The sequence below is a fragment of the Schistocerca americana genome, chromosome X (genome assembly GCF_021461395.2).
Source record: "Schistocerca americana isolate TAMUIC-IGC-003095 chromosome X, iqSchAmer2.1, whole genome shotgun sequence".
NCBI lineage: Eukaryota > Metazoa > Arthropoda > Insecta > Orthoptera > Acrididae > Schistocerca > Schistocerca americana.
The window spans coordinates 531,815,498-531,843,489 of record NC_060130.1 but is presented as its reverse complement, the minus strand read 5'-3'; the positions used below and the strand labels follow the sequence as shown (position 1 = coordinate 531,843,489).

Below are 27,992 nucleotides of genomic sequence, written 5' to 3'. Positions count from 1 at the left end.
TTTTATCACAGACACCAGCAAATATCTTACCTCCAAAATGTGTGAGAGTAACAAAATTGTAATGCTCCACGGTTGAACCAGCACTGTTATGAGCAGTAACACGTAAGGTATACCAAGTGCCTGGATTTAGATCTAAAATGAGAAATTCACTCTGCTCTTTCTTGATGTTATTTGAAACAAGTGTCCAGGAATTATCATTCTTTTGTCTATACTCAATTACAATAGATGTAATAGGACAATCGCCATCATCCCATGATGTCAGGTTTAACAAAATGAAACTGGAATTTACTTGTATTAAATCAGATATGCTCGGTGCAAATGGTGCTGGAATAAAATGCACATGTTAATTTGTAAGTAAGGAAATATTACCATAATCACAATGATTCGTTTAATTTACAACTTCTACATATCAATCATTTTCAGTCCACCAAGAACAGCAATGTTTTATATTATGAAAAACCAGCTCTGACACAAGTAAACAGACAGTTACAATGTTATTAGAATAACACGTAAATTCCATAACATATTCAAATATAGGAAAAAAGATTATCACTGAGTTGAATACTACCTCTTTAAGTAATTTTCATTTGATGTATCACTGCTAAGTAACATAACTCAATGAAATGTGGGTCATACATAGAAAGAACTGCTACAGTGTAGTACAGAAAACACTTGAGAGAAACACACAATGAGGAGAATGGAAATGACATTTTTAGTCAAATACAGTAATTATGCTGATGTTATGACTATTCATGATGGCCCCTGGACATTAAAAAAAGTGGAATGTCCTTCTTAACACTTGAAACTAAACTCTGATACTAAACTTTCAAATGCAAATAAATATACAATTATAAAATAGCAATTTTATCGCTATGACTTGTTTTTAATCAAAGCCCCAAGAAAGCAACAAACATACATTTATTACAAAATAAAAAGAAAAATGGACATAAACTGCTGTGGAAATTATGAGAAAATAACATTGTTTTGCTCTCTATGACATTATTTTTAATAAAAGTCACCATCTTTATAGAAATACTTTGCACACACATACTGAACACTTGCAGCATATGGACCACATTTGAATTTGTTGCAGTCTACACACAGATTCTTAGTTTTATTTGAACTTATGCATCCTCCTATCTGCCAGATCTTCTGTATCAGTATCTTTCATTTTTCAGTGGCTGCAATGAATGTGTGAAAAGGCCCTTTCCTTGACTATACAAACACGGAGAAGAGTCTGCTATTCTGATAAGAAACATTTGTGAGGTAATGTTTCTTTCTTAGTGACATCTCTCTGTAAAGGATCCATACATTGACTCCAGGAAGGTCTAGCACATTGAATAAACACGCATAGGCTGCCTGTGGCAACCAAACTTAACAGTGTACAATTGAGGCATCTGGTCCAGAATATCAATTACGGATTTTGTGGAATTGTAGACACCCATCTATCAACTCCCAATATTGTGGAACTGTAGAAGCTCATCTGAATAAAACCACTGATGCACCATAATAATAAATGCCAAGCTTCTCCAGAGCAATACAACACACTGATAGAACAGCAACTACAATATGTTCATGTTTCCACTGAATGAAGTAAAATGGGAAGAAAAAGAGGGAACGAGATCACTACAATGAAATAAAATAAATTAAGAAAATGTAAAAATCCATTATTACACCTTAGAGACACGAAATGTAAAAAAATCACACCTATCAAAATGATCAGCTGTGTACCTTCAAGGTAAACATGTTAATAATTTGATCACTTCTTGTAATAGATGTCTGTCTTTTACAGAAATTATAAACCACCAAAGTTCATTTAAGGTAATGAAATACAAGTCCCCTAAATTAAAATGCATGCTATGTATTAAATTTTAAACAATGCTCAATGGTTAGATTGACTGGTATGGTTTTTCTAGAGTTAACAGGGTGTGTAATAACCATGGACAGCAATGCATGCTCCACAACATGCTCCCACACTGGCCAGAGGGTTGGTAAGTAGTTCTTGTGGTAGGGTATACCATTCCTCCACCTGCACAGTTGAAAACTGCCACATGGTCATTGGTGCATAAGGACATGCTACAATACGTCTCCACAATTCACCTCACATGTTCTCTATGAGATTTAAGTTGGGTAAATGGACAGGCCAATCCTTCTGCCAAACATTCTTTCATTCCAAGAGCTCCTCCACCTGTGCTGTTCGATGCTGTCTTGCATTCTCATCCCTAAGAATGAAGTTGGGGCCCAATGTACCCTAGTAAAGATGCACATGGGGATGTCACTGTAACACTGGCTGGTGAGTATACTGTGTTCAAAAATTTTGAGCTCAGTACGCCAATGCGACATTATGCCTCCTCCCACCATAACACCTGGACCACCAAAATCATAATGTTCTACAAAACAGGATATACCTCCATGTAGCAAGAGGTGCAAACATGTAATACATCAAGGAACATTGCTGAACTTTATTATTTTGGTGTTGCAGATGTTATGGTGTGGAGAGGCATAATGTTGAATGGGCATATTGTACTCCAAATCTTCAAGCCTGATGCATTCACCTGTCAGTGTTATTTTGACACTGTACTCCTTCCCCACATGCAATTTTTCAAGGCTGCATTTGGCCCTGACTACATTTTTATAAACGACAATGTGTGACTGCATCAGACAGCACAGGTGGTGGGCCTCTTGTAATGAGAGGATATTTGGAGAATGGACTGACCTCCCCATTCCTCCAACTTCAATCCCATTGATCACAAGTATGATGTACTGGTGCCTCCAGGGGACCATCATGATTCATGATGATTTCAATGTAATTATTCTCTTTGAATAAAAGTGTCATTTCCATTTGTCTCATTGTGTATTTCTTTCTGTTATCTTCTGTACTACACTGTAACATTTCTTTCTATGTATGGTGCAAGTTTCGTTGAGCTTATGTTACGGGGCAGTGACACACCATGCAAAAATTTTTTTCTTAGGTTTTGCACACCAGTGTAATTTAATCAATATTATTGGGAAGTGGATTAAATCCCTTTCTATTATTATTTTCACATTTACAAATTAAATATGCTGTCAAACTTCAAGAAATATGCATCCAAAGCAGAGTACGATGTTTGGAAACAGTTATAAGCATCACAGTTATAGCAAATGAGGACATTCTATTTCCAGAGACCAATTGCACAAATAATGAATATTGTTTATTATTGGATGTGAAATTTACAGTTTTGCAACAGAAGCTATTTTGATTAAAGTAATTTTTAAGGAAGCATAATAAATGCTTCTTAATAGAGGTCAGTGTTTACCTAGCAACATTTCTTAAGACATGTTTAGAACTTAACACATTCTAGACTCTTATAATACCATATTTGCTAAAAATATTCATCTAATTTTTTCAGTTCTTGCTGAAATTTGAAACCATTCAAGTTCCTTATGTACATCACTTTGATAACTCATACAGAAGTCTTAATATTGGTGGTATGCCTAATAAAAGAGGAAAATTGTATGTTCCCACTCCATCAAATACACTGAATGAATCCTTCTATGAAATACACTGCTGATACTTTGACAGATTAGATCCCCACCACTCTCAAAAGGCAAATAGTATTGCAATCTACATATGCACCACAATTTAAACTCTGTGCAGAGCTATGTCCATGAGGACAGTATAAGACATTGTGCACGTACACAAAAAATGCTAGATCCTAGCACCACCAGCTAATCATAGGTAATTACTAACGAAATCTAGTATTTTATCCATCCTCAGCAACTGTAGTTGTTTATAATGAAATAATAAGCAACCAGTTGTATAAAAGAAATTAAATTTCTGTACCAGTTTCAGGCACTTAGTGACCTTCTTCAGAAGGTTATACCTATCACATTATTTGCAGGTGTTGACAATAAAGCGCATATAGCAAAATGTCACGGTCCTAAAAAAATGTACAGGAGCAATAAGTAATACAATACTGGAGCCATTAACACAATAAGAGCTCTTAGATGCTTACATGCAGTTCATAGTATACTATGAACCACATGGAAGCATCTAAGAGTGCTCTAGTTATTTGATAAATTATTTATTTGTTAACTTTTATTAATAGTATATAGCATTTGGTATCAATAGAATTATAAGATAATGAGTTGTCACCGAAAAATATGTCTCATTTGTATGCTTGTGTTAATAATCAAGTGGTGATCCCTATATTACATTTTACGTAAAACTGTGCAGCAGTAGTGGGGGAAAACATCTTCATTGGCATGGCCAGTTTGGCGCTAAAGCATTCTGATTTGTTCTTGGGGGGTTAGGAAGGATTCATCAAGAAGTTCTGAAAGACACTCTGTGTGGGGACTCTGGAGGGGTGACACAGTACAGATCTGGGTGATGAGAGTTGGTGTGGAATGGATTTTGTAAAGGACATTGAAGTCTGTGTGGATGATTCAGATGAGGGAAAGTGTTTAGTTCAGAGTGGCAAGTAGTCACAAATGCTTTTCATTTTGATGATATTTATAAATTTTTGAGTGATGTGGGACTTAGTCTCAGAGACCCTGTTCCACATGCCAGTGGTGCTTAGCATACTGCTATGACTCAGTTTATGCATTTCCACAAAAAATCAGTATTAATTTTGCTACATATTTAAATGAATCTCTGTAGGACTGCCATTTTAACAGTTCTGATGTGTTGTCTGACTGAATAAACTGGAACATACAACATAAATTATACACTGGAATTCAATCCTTATTCATTTATTATTATTCTTATGTTTCAAATTGTATTGCTTAATAATACACATTAAATACTAATACTTGGGTAATTTGACTGCAGGGTCAGAAGAAAATCACAGTATTGCAGTGAAATATACTGATGGGCACAAAAGCAGATGTGTACAGCTCAAATGTATGACTGTATCTAGCCACATGTGTTAATACCCAAATACCATCCCTAGGAAAATCACAAATTGCTTTCTAGTCAGGAATTTGGTTAAGAAAAAAATCACAGGTAGATCACATCAAGTTCAATACAATGTCCTTCAATGGTTCCAGTTATCTGACATAAAAGACAAGCCACAATTGAAGTCATATGGTAAGACACCTGCCTCGTGCAGACCTAAGTCATTCTCTGTGGGCCCTGTAACACACTAAACATCATGTTTTCTCAAAAGATGTCCATTTTTAATTTAACCCTCAACTCAAAAGGTGACTTTCTATAATGTACACTTTTAGGTGGGATCTCTGGGTCTCCTATACTTAAACTGAGATTTAAGGCACAAATCATTCAAAATTTTTAATTTAAATAACATTTATTTTTAAAATTATTTAAGTTTTGTGTATATACTTCTTGCTGATTTTATTGCAATAAATACAGCCTGCAGTGTTCTACTTTTTATCACATAAAATCACATACTTCTGTACACTTTTTTCAGTAAAACTTTTGAATAATGGACATTTTGGGGGAAATTAAAAATGTCTGCTTTTAAGAAGTGTCTGCTATTCCAAAAAGGATAAAAATACAGTATACAATACAGTGCATTCAATGTACCGTAGACAGAAAAGTGCTGTACTACTGTATAAGTAAAGCAGTGAAAATTTATTAGCACAGTACTACACAATAAATCCCCATACATTAGTACAATACAGTATTAAAATTTCTTTCATGCATTCTGGAAGGTTGGTTTGAAATAATCATGTATTTTTTTCTGAATCAGAAATTCATTTATAATTGTCTTCTCAATTTGTGTTTCACCTGCTAATGTTGAACTGAAACCCTCTTCATCACTTCTCACTAAAAAGTAGTGTTTCAATTTTCTTATCTCTTCCACTTCCTGCTTACCTGAAAGTTGAGCAAAGTCCAGTTCAGTTATGTCATCTTCATCTTCATTTTGTTGTCCGTTCTTGACATTGTCACCACACTGTTCTTGATTAAGCCCTTGTATGAGTTCACTTATGCTAGTTGACATAATTTCTGTGCACTGCGCATAATCAGTATTGGCAAATCCCTCAGATCCACCAAATTTCTCTACTAAAGTGAGAAGTTGATGCTCATGTTCCATGAGGTTGTTTTCTTCAACACCAATGTCAATCACTGAAGCACAGTCATTAAAAAATGAACCCTGCCTTCTTGAAACAGTTGCTGATTGTAGTGGATGTTACTTGTTTTAAGGCTGAAAAAATCCATGATTTGCATCCAATACACTAATAGCTTTCCCAACTTCATATACAGAGTAAACACTGTCCATGTGAGACAAAATATGTCTTTCTGCTGGTAAAGCACTTTGAAATTTTGAATAATCCTCTGATCCAGTGGTTGGCAATGTGTAGTTGAATTTGGCAGCAAAATCATTATTTTCACATTTTTAGTGCAGTATCACAATGGGAGACGGCATTATCCATAAACAAAATCACTTTCCTCCTTTGTCTTTCCATTCTTCTATCAAATGCCAGCAACCATTCAGTCATTATTGCTCTCATCATTTAAGATTGTTTATTAGCATACTATTCCACATTCAATTTACTCAAGTCAATACTCTTAAATCATCTAGGTTTTGCTGCCTTATCAATAATTAAAGGCTTTTCAAATTCACCAATCAAATTAACACACAGCATAACAGTGAGTCATTTTTTTGAAATTTTGCCTCCTGAATAGTTTTCACCTTTCAGCGCCAATGTTTTACTGTGAAGAGATCAGAAGAAATTTTTGAAATTTTGCCTCCTGAACAGTTTTCACCTTTCAGCACCATTGTTTTACTGTGAAGAGTTCTGAAGAAAAGACCAGTCTAATCACAGTTAAAAAGTGTTTCTTCCTTCATAACCCTCACAAACTCCTGTTATCCATTTTTGCCAGTCTGACGCGATATTTTTGGCCATTGAACTGGAATCACCACACACAGTTAGAAAAGTGATGTTATGTCTACTCCTAAATTTGTTAAGCCACCATACAGATGGTTTAAAATCATTAAGCCCTAACTCCTTGGTGATTGTGAGTGCTTTCTTGCAGATCAAGGCTCCACTAATTGGCACCTTATTGCAGTGAGTATGGAAGAACCATTCAAAAGCAAATTGTCAACTTTTAACCCTGCTGTGTTGGGAAAAGTGCATTTACTGGTAAAATTATCATTTTCAGTCCATGATTTCATATTGTCATTTTCATTTCATAAAATGTCACTGAATTGTATTTTTCTAACAGGAAACCTCATGGCCATATCTCTAACACTAAACTTTTCCTTTTTGTAGACATTGATTATCTCAACCTTTTCATTCAGCATTAAAGCTTCCATTTTTGTGTCATCTTAGCTTTGCAGTGCATAAACTCTCTCACTTGAAGTTAGTGACAGTTTGCACTTTAGGCCTTTTCACACAGAGCCACTGAGAAGCATTGCTCGGTGGCGCTTCTGCTGGCCAAGCAATGGTTTAAACGGGCACTTTCACACATGCCTTCTGCAGTGCTTGGTAGCAGACTCACCTCTGGTGCTGTGGATTGACCAGCCAAGCAGTGTGTCAACACATATAAAAAGTTGGCACTTGAAGTCAATGTAGCAGTAACGATATCATCAAAGCTGTTCACGGCAGCATCAAAGGTACTAACAGCAAGAACTGCAACTGTGCTCAGTGGCGGCATGCTATGCCTTGCCATTTGAAGGCATGCATGATTATGATTGTTGCCAATTAACTTAAAACAGTTGTTGTTTTCATGTTGCCCATTATCTGTAAGTTTTGATTGTTGTTGGGAGAGACATTTCAGTGTCCACATCTGTTATTGGGAATTTCCACTATTTGTAAGGGCTTTACCATAAGGGCTAATGTTATTTGGCAGGGGAATTTTCGAATGTCCACTCTTGACAGGAGTTCACATTTGGGAAGAGCCCATTAAGGGAACTTTTACTGTAGTACCCACAAACAAACTGTTAGAGAACTGAATTTTACATTCTGAAAAAATATGGTATCCTTGTAGCAAATAACTTTTCACATAAAACTAAATTCCAGGGTTTAAACTTGCACATAAAAACTGTCCTCTATAAATACAAGAAGAAAGTCTCCAAAACTGACATTCAGAGTTGGGTTCTATGTTTCTCTATGTCACCACTCAGAACAAATTTGAATTTAACTAATAGAAACAAAAAGGTCCCCATCAAAACTGTTCCGCAATTCTTCTTCTGAATGATCCTCCTTTTGCAGAAATGTGATCACAATCTATTACAAAACTGTTGATTATATCACTGACATCTTCCTCAATCCACTGACTAACAATTTCATCAAACTTAGGATAATTAAAACTGACACATTCCTACAAACACATTTTGTACTATTGTGAAGAAAGCAGGTATATAGTTCACAAGTTGTGGTCTATGAGACCTCAATACATTTCAATAACAAGAGTCAACAACAAACAAAAAACGGGGAATAATCCTACCAACAATAAAACATTTTAGAGTTGGTGAAATAAGTTGGGTAGGAGGGATATAGAAGCATTCTGCTGGAACTGACCTGAGAAAGCGATTTACAATATTTTTGGATGGAATGAGTGAACACACCTTGTGAATTAAGAGTTAAATACTTACTGCAAAAGTAAAAAAAAACTACTGACTTTGGACCCATCTCCCCAGTGCTTCACCCTCTGAAACTGCAGCTGATTGGTAGAAATGAACACATTAAATGTGTGACTCACTTTAAACAGCAGAAAGTATAACAATAATACGAGTAGAAATTCCTGGATGGAACAATACGTAAAATAGGTGAAAGGCAACCACTCACCAATATCAAATCAAAGTGTGGAGAGTGGAAACAGGTAACAGAAAACAGCATTCACACTAGCTTTTGAGCATTAGCTCCTTGACTAGAAAAAGTAAACACATTCACACACATAACCAGACAGACACACAACTGCACATGCCTTTTGGCTGCAGCAAGGCTGCCTATTGATACTCTATACTGAAAGCAGTTGCCTGAACTGATTGAGGTGGGGAGAGAGTAGGGAAGGACACAAGGATGGGGGATGCAAAAAAGAGGCAGGCCATTGAACTAATGACTCCACAGCTGCACAATAAGATGACAAGAGTACAGAGGATACAGCAAAAAAGAGATGTAGGAAGACAGTGAGGGGGAAAATGGAGGAGATGGAAAGGAGAGAAAAGGGGTTGAAAAGAAGGGGAAAGTAGAGTGGGCAGGGAGGAGGGAGGAGGGGGGAGGGGGGAGGGGGGGGGGGGAGACAGAGGGAGAGAGAGAGAGAGAGACTATGTTGGGAGCAGGGGAGAGAAAGAGTGGTGGAAAAGGCAGTGGATGATGATCTCGATGGAGAAGGAGTGTTGTGAACAGAAGGGAAAAGGTAAGGTGAGGCAGTGGTAGCAGGTTAATGGAGGTTTAGTCCAGGGGGATTGTGAGACCAGAGGATATATTGGAAAGACAATTCCCATCTGTGCACTTCAGAGAAACTTGTGCTGGAAGGGGGTATTCAAATGGCCCACATAGTGAAGTAGCTGCTGAAGTCATTTGCATTGTGGTGTGTAGCACATTAGCATGTCCAGCAAATGGATGATCAAGTCTGCAGTTTGACACAGTTTGACAGTGGCCATTCATGTGAGTAGACAGTTGGTTACTTGTCATGCCCACACAGAATGCTGTACAGTAATCGCAGCACAGCTGAAATATAACAAGACTGCTTTCACATGTGGCCCTGCCTTTTAATGGGCAGGAAATAACAGTGACTGGACTGTAGTAGGAGGTGGTAGATGGATGTATGGGACAAGCCTTGCACCTGTGACGACCACAAGGTAACAACTCATAGGGTGCCGGATTTGGAGTAGGATTGGAGTAGATGACATGGGAGATTTGTTTATGGATGAACTGGATAGGATTTCATCTGTGAGTAAAGGCACTGGTAAGATTAGTGGAGTGTTCTGACAGCTCTCAGTTTTCACTGCAAATGTGGCATGTACAGATGGTGAGGCTGTAAGAATGAAACATTTTTTAGTTGAAACATGTGACAGCACTCAAAGCGTTGATAGTGTCGGTTGTAGGTTAGAGATAGGTTAGAGGGTCTTGGGAAAGTACAGAAAGGGCTTGTTTCTCAAAGTGTGCAAGACAATCACACGATGAGAGTAGACATAACAGCCACCAGGATTGTAGCTGTAAATTGTTTTAGCTGTGTTGGGAAAAAACCATAGCTCCAAGCTCTAATACAAAGCACTGAAGCTCAAATCTTGTAGGTTTCAAAAACTGGCTAAAGCCAGAGATAATTTCACTTGAAATTTCTACAAATAGCCTAACATTGTCAGAAAGGACAGAAAATTCAGCTGGTGGTAGCATGTTTGTTTCTTTTAGAACTAGTGTATCTTGTAGTGAAATTGAATTAGATAGTTCCTGTGCAGTTGCATGGGTAGAGGTTATACTTGACAACTGGAATAAATTTAAAAAATTGGTTCAACTCCTCCCCCCCCCCCCCCCCCCTTCCCTACTCCTCTCACACTCAGATGATAAAGTAAAGTTGCTAAGCAGTTTGAGAAAACTTGAATATCATATCAAATAGGTACCCCACACATACCATTATAGTTGGAGTGACTAATAATCTACCCTCGATATAGTGGTAAAAATGCAAAGGAGGTGGAAGATGGTTGGTTGGTTTGTGGGGTTGAAGGGACCAGACAGCAAAGGTTATCAAGGTGGAAGATATAAAACATTTCCAGAAATTGTGCTAAATGCTTTCTGTGAAATTTATTTTTAGGAATTAGTTCAGGAGCCCACTCAGAGTGTAAATGGTTGTGAAAACATACTTGACTTCTTAGCAATAAATAATCCTGAGCAAATAGGAAGCATCATGATGGATACAGGTATTAGTGACCACAAGATATTTGTAAAGAGAACATCCACCACAACATCCAAATCCCCCAAAGTAAACACAAAATAAATCTATTTAAAAAAGCAAATAAAAGTTCTCTTAGTGCCTTCCTAAGAGACAGTCTCCACATCTTCCAAATTGGCTAAGTGTAGATGATATGTGGCTTAAATTCAAAGAAACAATATCTGAGGTAATTAGGAAATTTGTACCAAATAAATTAATGAAAGATGGTGCTGATCCCCATGGTACATAAAAATGTCAGAACACTATTTAAAAAATGCGAAATTTAAAATAACACAAAATCTTCAAGATCGGTGGTGTTATACTGAAGCTCACAATTTAGCACTGACATCAATGCAAGATAATATGAATAGCTTCCACAATGAAACTCTGTCTCGAAATCTGCCAGAAAATCCATGGAGATTTTGGTCATATGCACAGTACACTAGTTACAAGACACAATCAATATCTTCACTCACAATACTAATGATAATATTAAAAATGACAGTAATACTAAAGTGGAGATTTTCCAAAATCTGTTCATCAAAAAAGATGAAGAAAAGATTCCAGAATTTGAATCAAGAATAGCTGCCAACATGAGTAACTTATAAGTAGATATCTTCAGTGTAGTAAAGCAACTTAAATTACTACAAAATGCATCTTCTAGTCCAGATAGTATACCAATTACATTCATTTCAGAGTCTTATGATACAATAGCCCCATACTTAGCAATTATATACAACTGACCACTCTATGAAAGATCTGATCTTAGGACTGGAAAGTTGCACAAGTCACACCATTACTCAAGAAAGGAAATAGGTGTAATCCAATGAATTATAGACACATATCACTGACAGTGATTTGCAGGAGGACTTTGGAACATCTACTGTGTTCTAACATAATGAATTGCCTGAAAGGTAATACAGATTTAGAAAATATTGTTCTTGTGAAACACAACTAGCCCTTTATTCACAAGATGTAATGAGTACTATTGACCGGGGATTTGAAATTAAGTTCATATTTCTAGATTTTCTGAAGGATTTTGACACTACTTTTATGTGCATGATCAGTTACTAGCTTTACTTCTGTTGCACAGAACATCAGGTTTGGACATTTTTAATTCTGTTAAAAAGTATGTTGACAAAATTGATGGTTTTCAAAAATGCCCAGCAGTCTGTACTAATAGTGCACCAGTTATAATCAGTAGCATAAATAGCTTTGTTGGTCAATTATGAAAAAGTGGAATACATTATTTTACTTTTCAATGCATTATTCATCAGGCAACGTTACATGAGAAAAGTGTTAGAATGCTGTCTGCAATGAAAAATGTAACAAAAATTATGAATATTATACACTGAGAAAATCTATCACTATTTCATCAAAAGTCAAGCAATTTTTGGTAGAATTTTACGTGGTATATGGAGATAGAATGTTTCATTCTGAAAATTGTTGGTTAAGGGTGGGAAAGGATATTGATATTTTTATTTTTATTTATTTATCTATTTCATTATTTTTTGCCCTTAGAACATTTCAAGTTTTTGAATAGAGAGGTAAAATCAGATAGTTTGAAATTTGAGAAGAAGCTGAAGGGTTCATTTTCCTTTATCACAATCAGCATTTCTAATAGATGTTACATATCAATTGAATAATTTAAATTTATCTTCGCTTACAGGGAGTAGGTAAGGCTCACAATCCAGGTGAACTGTCTACTGTCACTGCAACTGACTGGTGTTGCTGTGGCTGGAGTGAACCTGTGATGGCAGCACATGTGTCAAGTTGGAGGGGGAAGCACTTGTTGGACAGGGATGATTTGTGAGCCACATTTTGCCAGACCTGCTAGGGAGTATCATTTCAGCTGTAAAACTGGATTCATGATTTCCTGTCAGAAAGGTCACAGTACCTAGTAATCAAAGGAAAACTGTCTAGTGAAACAGAAGTGATACCCGCATTCCAGAAGGAAGTGTTAATAGGACTTCTCCTGTTCCTGTTCAGTAAAAATGATATAGGAGACAATTTGAGCAGCCCTGTTAGATTGTTTGCAGGTGATGCTTCCATTTACTGCCTAGAATACCAAAAACAACTGCAAAATGATGTGGATACAATGGCTGTATGGTGTGAAAAGTAGCAACTGTCTCTGAATAAGGAAAAGTGTGAGGTCATCCACATGAGTATTACCATAAATCCATTAAATTTCTGTTACTTGATAAATCACACAAATCTAAATGCTTCCAAATTGACTAAGTACCTTAGAATTACAATTACAAATATCTTAAACTGGAACAATCACATTGATAATGTTGTAGGGAAGGCACACAAAAATACTATTTTTTATTGACAGGACACTAAGAAGATCCAGCAGGTCTACTAAAGAGACTGCCTACACTACACTTATCTGCTTGTACCCTGCTAGAGTATTGCTGTATGGTATAGGATCCTTACAAGATATGATTGATGGAGGACATCCAAGAAGTCTAAAGAAATGCAGCTCATTTTGTATTACCACAAAATATGTGAGAGAGCGTTATGGATATGATAAGTGAGTTGGGTAGGCAATCATTAAAACAGAGGCATTTCTCATTGTGGGAAGATCTTTTCATGAAATTTCAATCACCAATGAGAAAATATTTTACTGTTGCAAACCTCCATAAAAAAGAATAATCACTGTAATAAAATAAGAGAATCAGAACTCGCACAGACAGGTTTAAGTGTTCACTTTTCCTATGTGCTGTTAGAGAGTGTTATGGTAGAGAAATAGTCTGAAGGTGGTTCAAAGAACCCTCTGCCAGTCACTTAATTATAAATTGCAGAGTAATCATGTATATGTAGATGTAGGTGCAATTTATATGGGTGGATGTATTTATGGATCCATCTTACAGGTGCGATCAACACAATAGAAGGTGGCTTGATGAGTTTAGAAAGTTCAGGTGAGGCAGATTTGGGAAAAGGTGTTGATGTTATGAAGAAAAGAGCAAAGGTGGTCCTTGCTGTGAGTGCAGATCATAAAAGCATCATTAGTGAATCTGAAGAGATTCTAGGTGTTTACTGTATAGGAAGGGTTCCTCCAGGTGGTCAATAAATATGTTGGCATAGGATGATGCCATGTGAGCACCCTTGGCAGTACCATGGAGGGTGTATGCCAGCTTTCCAACTCTTCTGCATACAAATCTCACAACTATGATCCGATCCCAGAAGTCCAACATGACCCCAAGCAGCTCTTCAAGACCATAGTCCCATCCAGAAACCTGATGCATGAATCCATCACTCTCCTCACACCAGCAACCCCCTGCACTACTAACTTTTATCTGCTCCCCAAACCCAAAAAACCCAACTCCACAGGTTTCCCTACTGGTTGTCGCATTATGGCAGGTAAAATGCTCCTACAGACAAAACCTCATGTTTGTTGACCAGTGACTCCAAATTATTGTCCATACCCTCTCATCCTACATTCAAGACACTGATAACTTCCTTTGCTGCCTCACCACAGTTCCTGTCCCATTACCACCAGACTCCTTGTTGGTCACTATGGCTGTGCCGACCTTGTACACCCAAATTTCCTGTGTCATCTGCTCTTCTGACACCAGTAAACCTGTTGCCTAACCACTGACCAGCACTACTCTGATCACCTGGTAATATGCTCGCCTTGAAACCCACAACCACATCCTCCACCAGGTCTTTGACTACCTCTTATCATGCCCTGAGATGAGGGATGTCCTACCAAAAATCCTACACATATGCCACACAGTGTTCTGCCACACACCCAAACTACAGAATATCCTTGTCCATCCCTATTCCAATCCTACCCCCAATCCTGCACCCTACGGATCATTGCCTTGTGGTCATCATAGGTGCAAGACCTCTCCCATACAACTACCCACCACCTCCTACTGCAGTCTGGTCACTGGCATCTCCTACCCATTAAAAGGCAGGGCTACCTGTGGAAGTAGTCATGTTAGATATCAGCTATGCTGCAATTACTGTACAGGATTAATTTAAGATGGGGCCCAGTGAAAAGTGCAGTGACACAGTGCTCTCGGAAGAAAACAAATTAAACAGTTCGTCATGCAAGAAATGTCAAAAATGTGTAGTTAAAGGGATACTATGTATTAAGTGCAACTTTTGGGTGCATGAGAAATGCACAAAAACATACCTTAAATTTGTAAGTGAATACTTTAAATGGCCTTGTTTTGATTGCTTACATAAAGAAAATGTACATCTAGCATCGGCTGTTAAGATGAAAGACGAAATCATAAAAGTGATGCAAACAGAAATTGACACTCTAAAATATGAAATATTGTCACTTAAGCGAGGAAGTAAGCTTACAAGAAAAACAAGGAAAGTCATCGTGTTGGCGGAGTCAAAAATGAAAATAATGAATTTCTTATTATTGGCGATTCTATACTGAAAAACATCATCGTGCCGAATGCAAAGATCGATGTACGTCCAGGAATCAGGACACAGCAACTAAACAAACATTTAAATAACATTCAAAACTCAAAAGAAGAATCTCCATAAAACTACAAGGGCATGTTCATTCATGTAGGAACGAATTCTCTTCACAGCTCCAGTGTAGAAGACCTCATCAATGAAACACAAAACTTAATTCGAGTGGCAAGAAGCTTATACAGGACCTCAAAAATTGTTATCAGTGGTATAATATACAGCAGGTCAGTAAGTTATTAATATACATAAACAGGATAAATAGTAATATCAGGGAGCATTGTAATGATCTTGGAGCAATATTTATAGACCCAAACAGGTTATTCTGTAACAAATGCCTGGGGTTAGATGGCCTTCATCTAAACAGTCTAGGCTCCAAATTGCTTAGTAAAATGTTTAGTGATGTATGCCAGGTCTTAAAAAGTACTAAAAAGAGAAACAAATAAGCAGAGAGGGGGACGCAAAATCAAACGAAAATCTACCCACAGTAATAAATAAATCTGGAACCATGTATATTATGCATTACAATATAAATGGTCTAAACTCTAAATCCTGGAATGGCACGTGTAAAATAGATGAATTGCAAATATATCTGCCTGAATGCAAATTTGTAAAAAATGTATGTCTGAATGAACATCGGTTGATGAAAGACACTCTAAAATTTTTAAATAAAATCCAAAACTTCATCGTAGCTGCTAGCTACTGCAGACAAAATAAATCACATGGAGGCTCATGTATAGTCGCTCATTCTAACATAATGTTTAAAATAAGGAATGAGTGTGATCATTTGAATGAGGAATGTAGCTTTGAAAGTTGCTGTGTAGAACTTGTACATCTAGGTATTATTGTAATTTCAATTTACAGAATCCTGGGAAATCAAATAACGAACCACTTCTTATACAAATTAGAAAATATGCTCGAAAGACTAACTAAAGAAAAAAAGAAAAAAGTAGTAATAGCAGCTGAATTCAACATCAATGTCTTAAGTAAATGCCATGAAGCTGACAAATTCACTGATCTAATAAAAAAATCCAGCTTCAAACTAAACTTCTTAGAATACGCGAGAGAAAATGCCCAGTCAGCAACCAGCATCGATAAAATTCTGACAAATTACGTGTTTGAAGACATTCATAAATTTTGCTTAGCAATAGGAATGTCTAACCATAAAGCACTGTTTATTGAACTGGCAAAAACAAGCACAGAAACCTCACCTAAAAATAAGCCTAAGTACTTTAAAAGAAATTTCAACTCAGAAAATTTGACTGTATTCCAGGACAGATTAAAAGAGACAGAATGGCAATGTAACAATAACAAATCAATTAATGAAAACTTTCAAAAACTCCTAAACAGCTTCCTTCTTGTATTCAATGAAACCTTTCCACCTAAGTGTGCCAACACCAAAGTGACAAGTAAACTAACTTGGATAAAAGAAGGAATAAAAATTTCTAGTGCTAGGAAATGGCAGCTGCACAAAGAGCTGAAATATAACAAAGATCTAGCTTTTATTGAATATGTGAAGCATTATAAAATTGTTTTCAAAAATGTTGTAAATGCAGCAAAACAAATGTGTAATAGCAAACTAATCTCAAATCATACGAATAAATAAAAAGCAATGTGGTCTGTTGTTAAATCACAATTGGGCATTAAAGTTGGCAGCCATGAAATGTGTAAAATAAAGCAAGAAAACACTACCATTGTAAATCCTGCTCAAATATTGGAACACTTCAACGAATTCTTTATCAATGTGACAAAATCAAATGTCAATGTTGTTGTTGTTGTTGTGGTCTTCAGTCCTGAGACTGGTTTGATGCAGCTCTCCATGCTACTCTATCCTGTGCAAGCTTCTTCATCTCCCAGTACCTGCTGCAGCCTACATCCTTCTGAATCTGCTTAGTGTATTCATCTCTTGGTCTCCTTCTACGATTTTTACCCGCCACGCTGCCCTCCAGTGCTAAATTTGTAATCTCTTGATGCCTCAGAACATGTCCTACCAACCGATTCCTTCTTCTAGTCAAGTTGTGCCACAAACTCCTCTTCTCCCCAATTCTATTCAATACCTCCTCATTAGTTATGTGATCTACCCATCTAATCTTCAGCATTCGTCTGTAGCACCACATTTCAAAAGCTTCTATTCTCTTCTTGTCTAAACTATTTATCGTCCATGTTTCACTTCCATACATGGCTACACTCCATACAAATACTTTCAGAAACGACATCCTGACACTTAAATCAATACTCAAAGTTAACAGATTTCTCTTCTTCAGAAACGCTTTCCTTGCCATTGCCAGTCTACATATTATATCCTCTCTACTTCGACCATCATCAGTTATTTTGCTCCCCAAATAGCAAAACTCCTTTACTACTTCAAGTGTCTCATTTCCTAATCTAATTACCTCAGCATCACCTGACTTAATTCGACTACATCCCATTATCCTCGTTTTGCTTTTGTTGATGTTCATCTTATACCCTCCTTTCAAGACACTGTCCATTCCGTTCAACTGCTCTTCCAAGTCCTTTGCTGTCTCTGACAGAATTACAATGTCATCGGCGAACCTCAAAGTTTTGCTTCTTCTCCATGAATTTTAATACCTACTCTGAATTTTTTTTTTGTTTCCTTTACTGCTTGCTCAATATACAGATTGAATAACATCGGGGAGAGGCTACAACCCTGTCTCACTCCCTTCCCAACCACTGCTTCCCTTTCATGACCCCCAACTCTTACAACTGCCATCTGCTTTCTGTACAAATTGTAAATAGCCCTTTGCTCCTTGTATTTTACCCCTGCCACCTTCAGAATTTGAAAGAGAGTATTCCAGTCAACATTGTCAAAAGCTTTCTCTAAGTCTACAAATGCTAGAAATGTAGGTTTGCCTTTCCTTAATCTTCCTTCTAAGATAAGTCGTAGGGTCAGTATTGCCTCACGTGTTTCAACATCCCTACGGAATCCAAACAGATCTTCCCCGAGGTCGGCTTCTATCAGTTTTTCCATTCGCCTGTAAAGAATTCGCGCTAGTATTTTGCAGCTGTGACTTATTAAACTAATAGTTCAGTAATTTTCACATCTGTCAACACCTGCTTTATTTGGGATTGAAATTATTATATTCTTCTTGAAGTCTGAGCGTATTTCGCCTGTCTCATACATCTTGCTCACCAGATGGTACAGTTTTGTCAGTGCTAGCTCTCCCGAGGCTGGCAGTAGTTCTAATGGAATGTTGTCTACTCCCGGGGCCTTGTTTCGACTCAGGTCTTTCAGTGCTCTGTCAAACTCTTCACGCAGTATTGTATCTCCAATTTCATCTTCATCTACATTCTCTTCCATTTCCATAATATTGTCCTCAAGTACATCGCCCTTGTATAGACCCTCTATATACTCCTTCCAACTTTCTGCTTTCCTTGTTTGCTTAGAACTGGATTTCCATCTGAGCTCTTGATATTCATACAAGTGGTTCTCTTTTCTCCAAAGGTCTCCTTAATTTTCCTGTAGGCAGTATCTATCTTACCCCTAGTGAGATAAGCCTCTACATCCTTACATTTGTCCTCTAGCCATCCCTGCTTAGCCATTTTGCACTTCCTGTCGATCTCATTTTTGAGACGTCTGTAATCCTTTTTGTCTGTTTCATTTACTACATTTTTATATTTTCTCCTTTCATCAATTAAATTCAATATTTCTTCTGTTACCCAAGGATTTCTACTAGCCCTCATCTTTTTACCTACTTGATCCTCTGCTGCCTTCACTACTTCATCCCTCAGAGCTACCCATTCTTCTTTCACTGTATTTCTTTCCCCCATTCCTGTCAATTGTTCCCTTATGCTCCCCCTGAAACTCTGTACAACCTCTGGTTTAGTAAGTTTATCCAGGTTCCATCTCCTTAAATTCCCACCTTTTTGCAGTTTCTTCAGTTTTAATCTACAGTTCATAACCAATAGATTGCAGTCAGAGTCCATACCTGCCCCTGGAAATGTCTTACAATTTAAAATCTGGTTCCTAAATCTCTGTCTCACCATTATATAATCTATCTGAAACCTTCTAGTATCTCCAGGGTTCTTCTTTCATGACTCTTGAACCAAGTGTTAGCTATGATTAAGTAATGCTCTGTGCAAAATTCTACCAGGCGGCTTCCTCTTTCATTTCTTAGCCCCAATCCATATTCACCTACTATGCTTCCTTCTCCTCCTTTTCCTACTGTCGAATTCCAGTCACCCATGACTATTAAATTTTCATCTCCCTTCACTACCTGAATAATTTCTTTTATCTCACCATACATTTCATCAATTTCTTCATCATCTGCAGAGCAAGTTGGTATATAAACTTGTACTACTGTAGTAGGCATGGGCTTCATGTCTATCTTGGCCACAATAATGCATTCACTATGCTGTTTGTGGTAGCTTACCCACACTCCTATTTTTTTATTCATTATTAAACCAAACCTACTCCTGCATTACCCCTATTTGATTTTGTATTTCTAATCCTGTATTCACCTGACCAAAAGTCTTGTTCCTCCTGCCACCGAACTTCACAATTCCCATTGTATATAACTTTAACCTATCCATTTCCCTTTTTAATTTTCTAACCTACCTGCCCGATTAAGGGATCTGACATTCCATGCTTCGATCCGTAGAATGTCAGTTTTCTTTCTCCCGATTACGACGTCCTCTTGAGTAGTCCCCGCTCGGAGATCTGAATGGGGGACTATTGTACTTCCGGAATATTTTACTCAAGAGGACGCCATCATCATTTAATCACAAAGTAAAGCTGCATGCCCTCGGGAAAAATTACGGCTGTAGTTTCCCCTTGCTTTCAGCCATTCGCAGTACCACAACAGCAAGGCCATTTTGGTTAGTGTTACAGGACCAGATCAGTCAGTCATCCAGACTGTTGCCCCTGCAACTACTGAAAAGGCTGCTGCCCCTCTTCAGAAACCACACATTTGTCTGGCCTCTCAACAGATACCGCTCTGTTGTGGTTGCACCTACGGTACGGCTATTTGTGTCGTCCAAATTCTTTCCACCAATGGCAAGGTCCATGGTTCATGGGGGAGATGTCAATGTTACAAATTACAATTAAAATGTATGTTCATATGGTCTTGATTGAAAAAAAATATATCTCCCATGAAATTTAGAAATATTACAATGAAAGAAACTGAAGACATTATATTATTACTAAAAAATAAAAATTCGGTGGGTTGGGATGGGATACCTACAAAAGTGATTAAATCAGTGTACAAAATAGTAAGTCCTCCACTAGCTGAATTAATCAACAAATCATTTGAAGAAGGTTGTTTTTCAGAATCATTAAAATACGCTGAAATAAAACCACTTTTTAAGAAAGGGTCAAGAGAAGATATGGGGAATTATCAGCCTATCTCCCTCCTTCCAGTGCTGTCAAAAATTTTTGAGAAAGTAGCTGTTAACCAAATCCAAAACTTTAATGTACCACCGGGGATTATTTTGCGCAATCAGTCTGGCTTCCAGCAAGGGAAAAATACAACAGATGCCATAAATAATTTCACAGAAAAAATTTGCACAGCTCTAGACAAAAACAGTAAAGTAGCCGGAATTTTCTGCGATCTGATAAAGGTTTTTGATTCTGTAAATCATTCCTTGCTAATCCACAAACTAGAAAAATATGGGGTTAAGGCTGCAGTACTTCAATGGCTTACTTCTTACTTATCTAATAGAAAACAGAGAACAAACATCTCTTCAAATGGTGCAAACTACCATTCACACTGGAAAACAATAACACATGGTGTCCTGCAAGGTTCCATCCTCAGTCCAATTCTCTTTCTATTGTATGTCAATGACTTACCACTACACATAAATTCACCATCCGTTCTGTTAGCTGATGACACATCTGTCTTGTAATGAGTGAAGAAACAAAAACGATTCCTGATAGAGTCACTGATACATTAGACAGGCAAGAGTCATGGTTCCAGTTAAATGGTCTGAAGCTTAACATATCAAAAACAAACTTGATTCAATTCAGAACCAAACAGCCAAAAGACCAGGAAATTAGTATAAATCATAAAAGTGAAGAATTAACAGAAGTGCATTCTGCCAAATTTCTAGGTCTACACATTGATAAGAATTTAAACTGGAACACATATTGAGGATCTGTGCAGCAAACTGAGTGGCTTTGCATATGCCATGCATATATTATCAAGTGCTACTAACATGTCCACTCACAAAGTAGCATATCTAAGTTACTTTGAAACAGTGATAAGATATGGCATTATTTTTTGGGGCAGCTCCAATAATATATCTTGTGTACTGAAGCTCCAGAAGAAAATTATCAGAAATATGTGCACTGCACAGCAAAGAGAATCATGTCATCCATTGTTACAGAAACTAAAAGTTTTGACTGTCCCCTCCCTATACATATACGAGCTAATGATGGTTTTACACAACAAACCGGAATTGTTCATTAAAAACCAATTTGATCATCCATACAGTACAAGGAAAATAGATAATTTTATGCTTCCTGCCCATAGATTGAAATTATATGCTCAGACCCCACAATATATGGGCATGAAAGTCTACAACAAACTTAAAGGCAAAAACATTATAAACATGGAACTAGGGATACTAAAAAAGAAGTTACATGAAATTCTTATACTCAAATGTTATTACTCATTAGAAGAGTTCATGGAAGATGAATTGATAATTTGAGCAGAATCCAACTGCAAATCAGCATTATATTGTGAAAAAAAATTGTCCATTATCAAGAAAGATATTTACCTATGTTGGAAAATAAGAAAATATAGATACTGCTACATAGACTAAATATAGTTTTAAAAATTAATATTAGATTCTAGTTTGTAATTTTTGATGTGTCTCCTGTACCATAATCACATGATTTGTAAGTGTATGTTATGAGACTAATAAATCACAATTCACAATTCTGTGTGGGCATGACAAGTAACCAACTGTCTACTTGCATGAACAGCTACCATCAAACTGTGTCAAACTGCACACTTGTCAATCCCGTTGCTGAACATGTAGTGTGCTACAAACCACAATAAATTGACTTCAATAACTGCTTCACTATGTGGGCCATTTGAATACTCCCTGCCAGCACAAGTTTCCCTCATCTACAAAAATGGGAATTGTCTCTCCAACATATCCTCCAGTCTTACAATCACCCTGGCCTAAGCCTTCATTAACCTGTTATCAATGTATCACCTTAACTTCGCCCTTCTGTCTAAACCAGTCCTCCATTCAGACCAAGCGCTGCCTTTCTCCAACACTCTTCCCCCCATTACCCTATTGTGGTCTGTCTGTCTGTCTGTCTGTCTCTCTCTCTCTCTCTCACTCTCTCCCTCCCTCTTTTTCTCTTTCACTTTCCCTATCCCCCCCCCCCCCCTGCTCCAACTGCTCTCCCCTTCTATTCTCCCTCTTCATCTTCACTTATCTCTCCTTTTCTGCATTCATTTTTCCTACCTCACTCTTCCCCCTCTCAGTCATCCTACATCTGTTTTCGCTGTACCCCCTGTATTCTTTTCATTTTGTTGTGCAGCAGCAGTCATTGTACCTCTTTTCACATCTACACTCCTTGTGTCCTTCCATACCTCCTCCCCACCTCCAATCAGCTCAGCCACTTGCTTTCAAGAATCAAGTATCAATAGGCAGTCTTGTCATGGCCATGGGAGTGTGTGTGTGTGTGTGTGTGTGTGTGTGTGTGTGTGTGTGTGAATGTGTTTACTTTTGCTAGAAAAGGAGCTAGTGTTCAAAAGCTTCTGTAAATGTTTTTTTTTCTGTTACTTGTTTCTGCACTCCACACATCGACAGACTATAGATGATTGGCTTCATTTCCCAGCAGAAAGTATAGCTGATCTGAGTTAAATCAATTTGCAGATATTCAGCATCCAATACTGACGGATCCTTTGCACCTTGGTGTGAAGTACCCCTGCATAATTAGACAAACTGCCACAACTGCTGGGTTGAAGGTAAGTTGCCTTCCTACAAGCAGCATGCCCTAGTATACCTTCACCCTTCCTAGTCCTTTTTCATTTCCAGAGTAAAGTGAAGGATTGGGTGACTGGAGTTGAGATGCTGCAAAAACATTTGCATGTTTTCATTTCTGTGAGGTCACATAACAAAGATATCATCAACATACCTAACAGGTACAAAAATAGCATCAACTTCACATACTCAAGTCTCTTTCTTGAAAATTGTTGACAAAAAGATATAAAAATATTAGGGAAATCAGATGACAGGGGATTTCTCACAGTCATAGTGTCAGTCTACTCAAAGAATGGGTCAGTAAATAAGAAACATGTAGAATGTAATATAGAATGCAATGACTTAGTCAGTTCATTGCTGAAAACTTGGTTAGCCACAATGAATTAGTCAGCACAACATGGCAACTTACTGATACATCAGAACTATTAAGACACAGTTCCTGCAAATGATGTAAAAAAAATTAACCAAATGAATCATTTGTTGTTCACAGTTACCAACTAGAACCATCAATAGCGTAGCAAATGCTAATCAACAAGATCTATTGGAGCACCTACATTGCTAAAAGTGCATCAGAAAGTTACACACTCATTATGGATTTTGCATTTATCTCAGGAAGAAATGTAGGGTTAGAAGTAAGTCTCTTTACACATTTTTTTTCAAGTAGCTGTTACCATGGAGATTGTTTTCTTTTCTTTGTTACCATTTAGGTGGATTAGTACTGAGTCTGCAGTAAGTTGGGTTCCCTGCATATTTTAAATATAGCCTTGTTGACCCAGCATAACTGTTGCATTGCCCTTGCCAGTGGCCAGCACAGCTGTGGTAGGAGGGAGGAGGAGGAGGAGGAGATTAGTGTTTAACGTCCCGTCGACAACGAGGTCATTAGAGATGGAGCGCAAGCTCGGGTGAGGGAAGGATGGGGAATGAAATTGGCCGTGCCCTTTCAAAGGAACCATCCCGGCATATGCCTGAAGCGATTTAGGGAAATCACGGAAAACCTAAATCAGGATGGCCGGAGACAGGATTGAACCGTCGTCCTCCCGAATGTGAGACCAGTGTGCTAACCACTGCGCCACCTCACTTGGTGGCTGTGGTAGGGTGCTTTGTAAGAGAATGCAGAACTGATATCTCTGCCACTAAGATATTGCTCTTGGTTGGATGTGTCATGCTCAGAACTTGGCATGTTTTCCTGTGTAATTCCTTTAGAGTGTAACATGGTAATTCAAGAACTGTCTACTTAAATACGTTAACAAATTCAATGATTCACAAATTTATATTAAGGATCACAAGCAGGACATGTTGTTTTTTGAACCATCAAAAAGACAGGGAGGTTATCTGTTGAAAGGTTGGTGTTGTTTTATGGTTTTTCTTGGCCAAATTCTAATGAGCTACTCAAAATTTCTATGTTGTGGGAAGAAAGGACTTAGTGTTAACATTGCTTACCTCTGTGAGGGAAAAAACATATTTGTGTATGCAATAACTAGATAAGTTCTGCAATAGAATACTCAGATTACTAAATGCTCTTTCATTTCCAGTGTGATGTACTTTTGAATGCATTATTGCCAACCTTTCAGAGCATGGCATTGATTACTAAACATGTTAATCATTTTAATGCTCAGGCCACCAACCATATTAAGCAAAGAACTGGCATAGCTCTTGTCTGTGAGATTTCATTGTTCCACTCACTGGATTATTTTTACTATCAGGAAATCTTGATCACTTCATTTAAAGATTGCTTCAACCATCTTGGTATTTGTTTTGAGATTGGTTAGATAGTCTCACCTTTGACCAGTTTGATAGTGAATTTTATTGTGTAACTGTTCAACAGTCACTGAAATTTGAATTTTTATATGGTTGGATGCACTGAACAACAACATATCAATGTTTAGTGGTTAATGTCTCAGTGAAACGAAGATAACAAAGCTTTATACATGTCAGAGGAAAATTTTAATGTGACTCTCAGGTGTTTTTCCTTTTTTTAGTCCAATCCAACAGGTAATTTTTAAAATACCTTGGGATGCTGCAGAAGAAGTTAAAAGGTGATGAAAGCAGGTACTGAACAAGACACATCCTATCAAGAGAAATATTATCAGTCCTAAAGGGTTTACTTCTCCTTTCTATTAAATAAGACCATGACACAGCTGTTATACCCAGTGATGAAGATAATTACACAGTTCTGCAGGACTGGCAGGAATGCTATCAAAAGAAGCGGTACTACTAGATGACTAGTCTAATCACAGACTCAATGCTGATTAAACTAAACATGTGTGTGTGTTTGGGGGTGGGGGGGTGGGGGGGAGTATTACCCTCTTCAAAGCATCTAAAAACGAGTTTTTTCCAGTTCTGTTAAAGATGCAAATGAAAAATAAGATCACAAACATGTAGCAAAAAGAGATAGGGAGAGGGAAGGGGATGATTGCAGTCATCATCTTCATCATCAATATCCATAGCATGATAATCTTGGATTCACAAGTAACTGAGTTAACTGTTCAAATTCTGGTGAAAGTAGAAATTTTCTTCAGTGGAAGGTGCCTGGAAGAGGGAGAACTGTGATGAAGAAAATGTTCTATTTTTGATGAAATTAGAAATCACTCCACAAGAATCTGTGGGAAATGGACACTGCTAATTCACCGCTTCCCACTGGAAACATATATTTAACCTGATGGCAGCATAGCATTCTTCAAGAGGAGGAATCTTTAATTTTTTAGCACATTTCATATTCACTTTTTCTGAGACTGTAATGTTAACACTGAATACGATCTATGCAACACGCTATTAAAAACATATATCCATCATTATAACTTACAGGTTATCAATACAGTTATTGACATCTGATACATTAAGCTAAATGATCAGAGTGACTATGCAGACTTTCCTGGTTTATTAACAGATGAAATTCTTGTCGGGTCTTCAGCCGGATCAATCTGTCATCTGTGTACAATATTTCCATGGTCCACCTGGCTGCCATGATCAGATGAGAAAAGCTAAGTCACTTTTGCCGATAACTGATTCAAACTGTAAATGACAGAACTTTTAAATGCAGTGAATCTACGAAAGCATATGTGATAAGGTAATGCACAAGTGCTTAATTTTTGCTGCTGCCCCCTGGAACAAGAAGAGTTGCAGCCTCTCAAATGGTGAATACTGTCAAAAAAGATATATCTTTAAAAGTTGTTACTCATAACTAGCCAATTCAGATGTTGTTGTTTCTTCATATTTGATAAAATAGGATTCCAAGCTTTACTTAGTTGTATCCTTTACCACAGTTAATATTATCTGTTAGTCTGATTTTGACAGATTCTTTTAAAACACAACTCCAGTAAAGCAAGGCATTTGCAACCACTTGTGTCTCACTGTATAGCATCCTACACCCCTCTGTAAGACAGTGTTCTCCACTGCAGATTTGTCAGGTTCTAATAATCACATATGGCAATGATGTTCAACACATCTGTCACTGATGGTAGAAACAATTTGGTCAATGTATATTTTACCACACTTACATGGTTAAATACAGATTTACCAAATTATTCATGCCATCAGTGGCAGAAGTGTTGAACACCATCACCATATGTAATTATTGCAACCCACAAATCTGTGGTGGCTGAACACTCTTTTACAGAGGGACGTACAAATAGTTTTCAAATTACAAAAAAGAGCAATTCGTATAATAACCAAGAGTGGCAGTAGGGCTCACTGCCTTGAACATTTCCAAAAGCTGGAAATCCTAACTGTCCCCTGTGAATACATTTTTCAAAGTGTTATGTATGTAAAAAAAAATATTGACTGCTATATGAAAAATTCATTAGTACACAGCTATGAAACTAGAAACCAATTCAATCTGCATCTAGAGAGGAAAAATAAAGTTAAAACTCAGCAGAGTTTGTTGTACAATGCTGTTAAATTATATAATAAATTACCCCAAAAAATAAGAGATATTGACACAATCGGACAGTTCAAAACAAAACTAAAATTTTTTTTATTGAATAAAAGTTATTACGCAGTAACGGACTATCTGAATTAAAACATGTAGTGTAATTAAAGTAGCCTGCATTGTAATACATGAGGAAATAATTATGATATGTAATCAAAAATTGTACAGTACTATAAGAAAATTACAAATTACACAAGGATATAAAACTAATTTAAGATACCTCAAAAATGTGTGTAAATACTAATTTTATGTGTATAATTGTAGGTATATTGTATTGTATATGATGTTGCTGACGAAATCCACACAATGTAAATTGTTACATGGATTAATAAAGAAATCAATCAATCAATCAAAAGGATGCTGTACAGTGAGACACAAGTGGTTGCAAAAGCCTTGCATTACTGGGATTGTGTTTTAAAAGAATCTGTCGAAATCAGACTAACAGATAACTATGATAATGGACACCGGCTAAGTAAAATTTGGAATCCTGTTTTATCAGATATGGAGAAACAACAGCATCTGAATTGACCAGCTATGAGTGGAAAATTTTTAACATTATATCTTTCGTTGACAGTATTCACCACTGAATGTGCTGTAACTCTTCTTCTACATCTACATCTACATCTACATCCATGCTCCACAAGCCACCTGAAGGTGTGTGGCATAGGGTACTTTGAGTACCTCTATCGGTTCTCCCTTCTATTCCAGTCTCGTATTGTTCGTGGAAAGAAAGATTGTTGGTATGCCTCTGTGTGGGCTGTAATCTCTCTGATTTCATCCTCTTGGTCTCTTCGCGAAATATATGTAGGAGGGAGCAATATACTGCTTGACTCCTCGGTGAAGGTATGTTTACAA

General features: G+C 37.2%; 1 protein-coding gene across 1 annotated transcript in view; it reads right to left on the bottom strand.

Annotated features, from left to right (window-relative positions):
* LOC124556124 (Down syndrome cell adhesion molecule-like protein Dscam2) overlaps positions 1-27,992 on the bottom strand; it is a 123,235-nt gene that overhangs the window by 33,940 nt on the left and 61,303 nt on the right. The window contains exon 6 of the mRNA XM_047130143.1: positions 31-324. Within this exon, the coding sequence (XP_046986099.1) occupies positions 31-324 (294 nt within the window). The remainder of the gene's footprint in view (positions 1-30; positions 325-27,992) is intronic.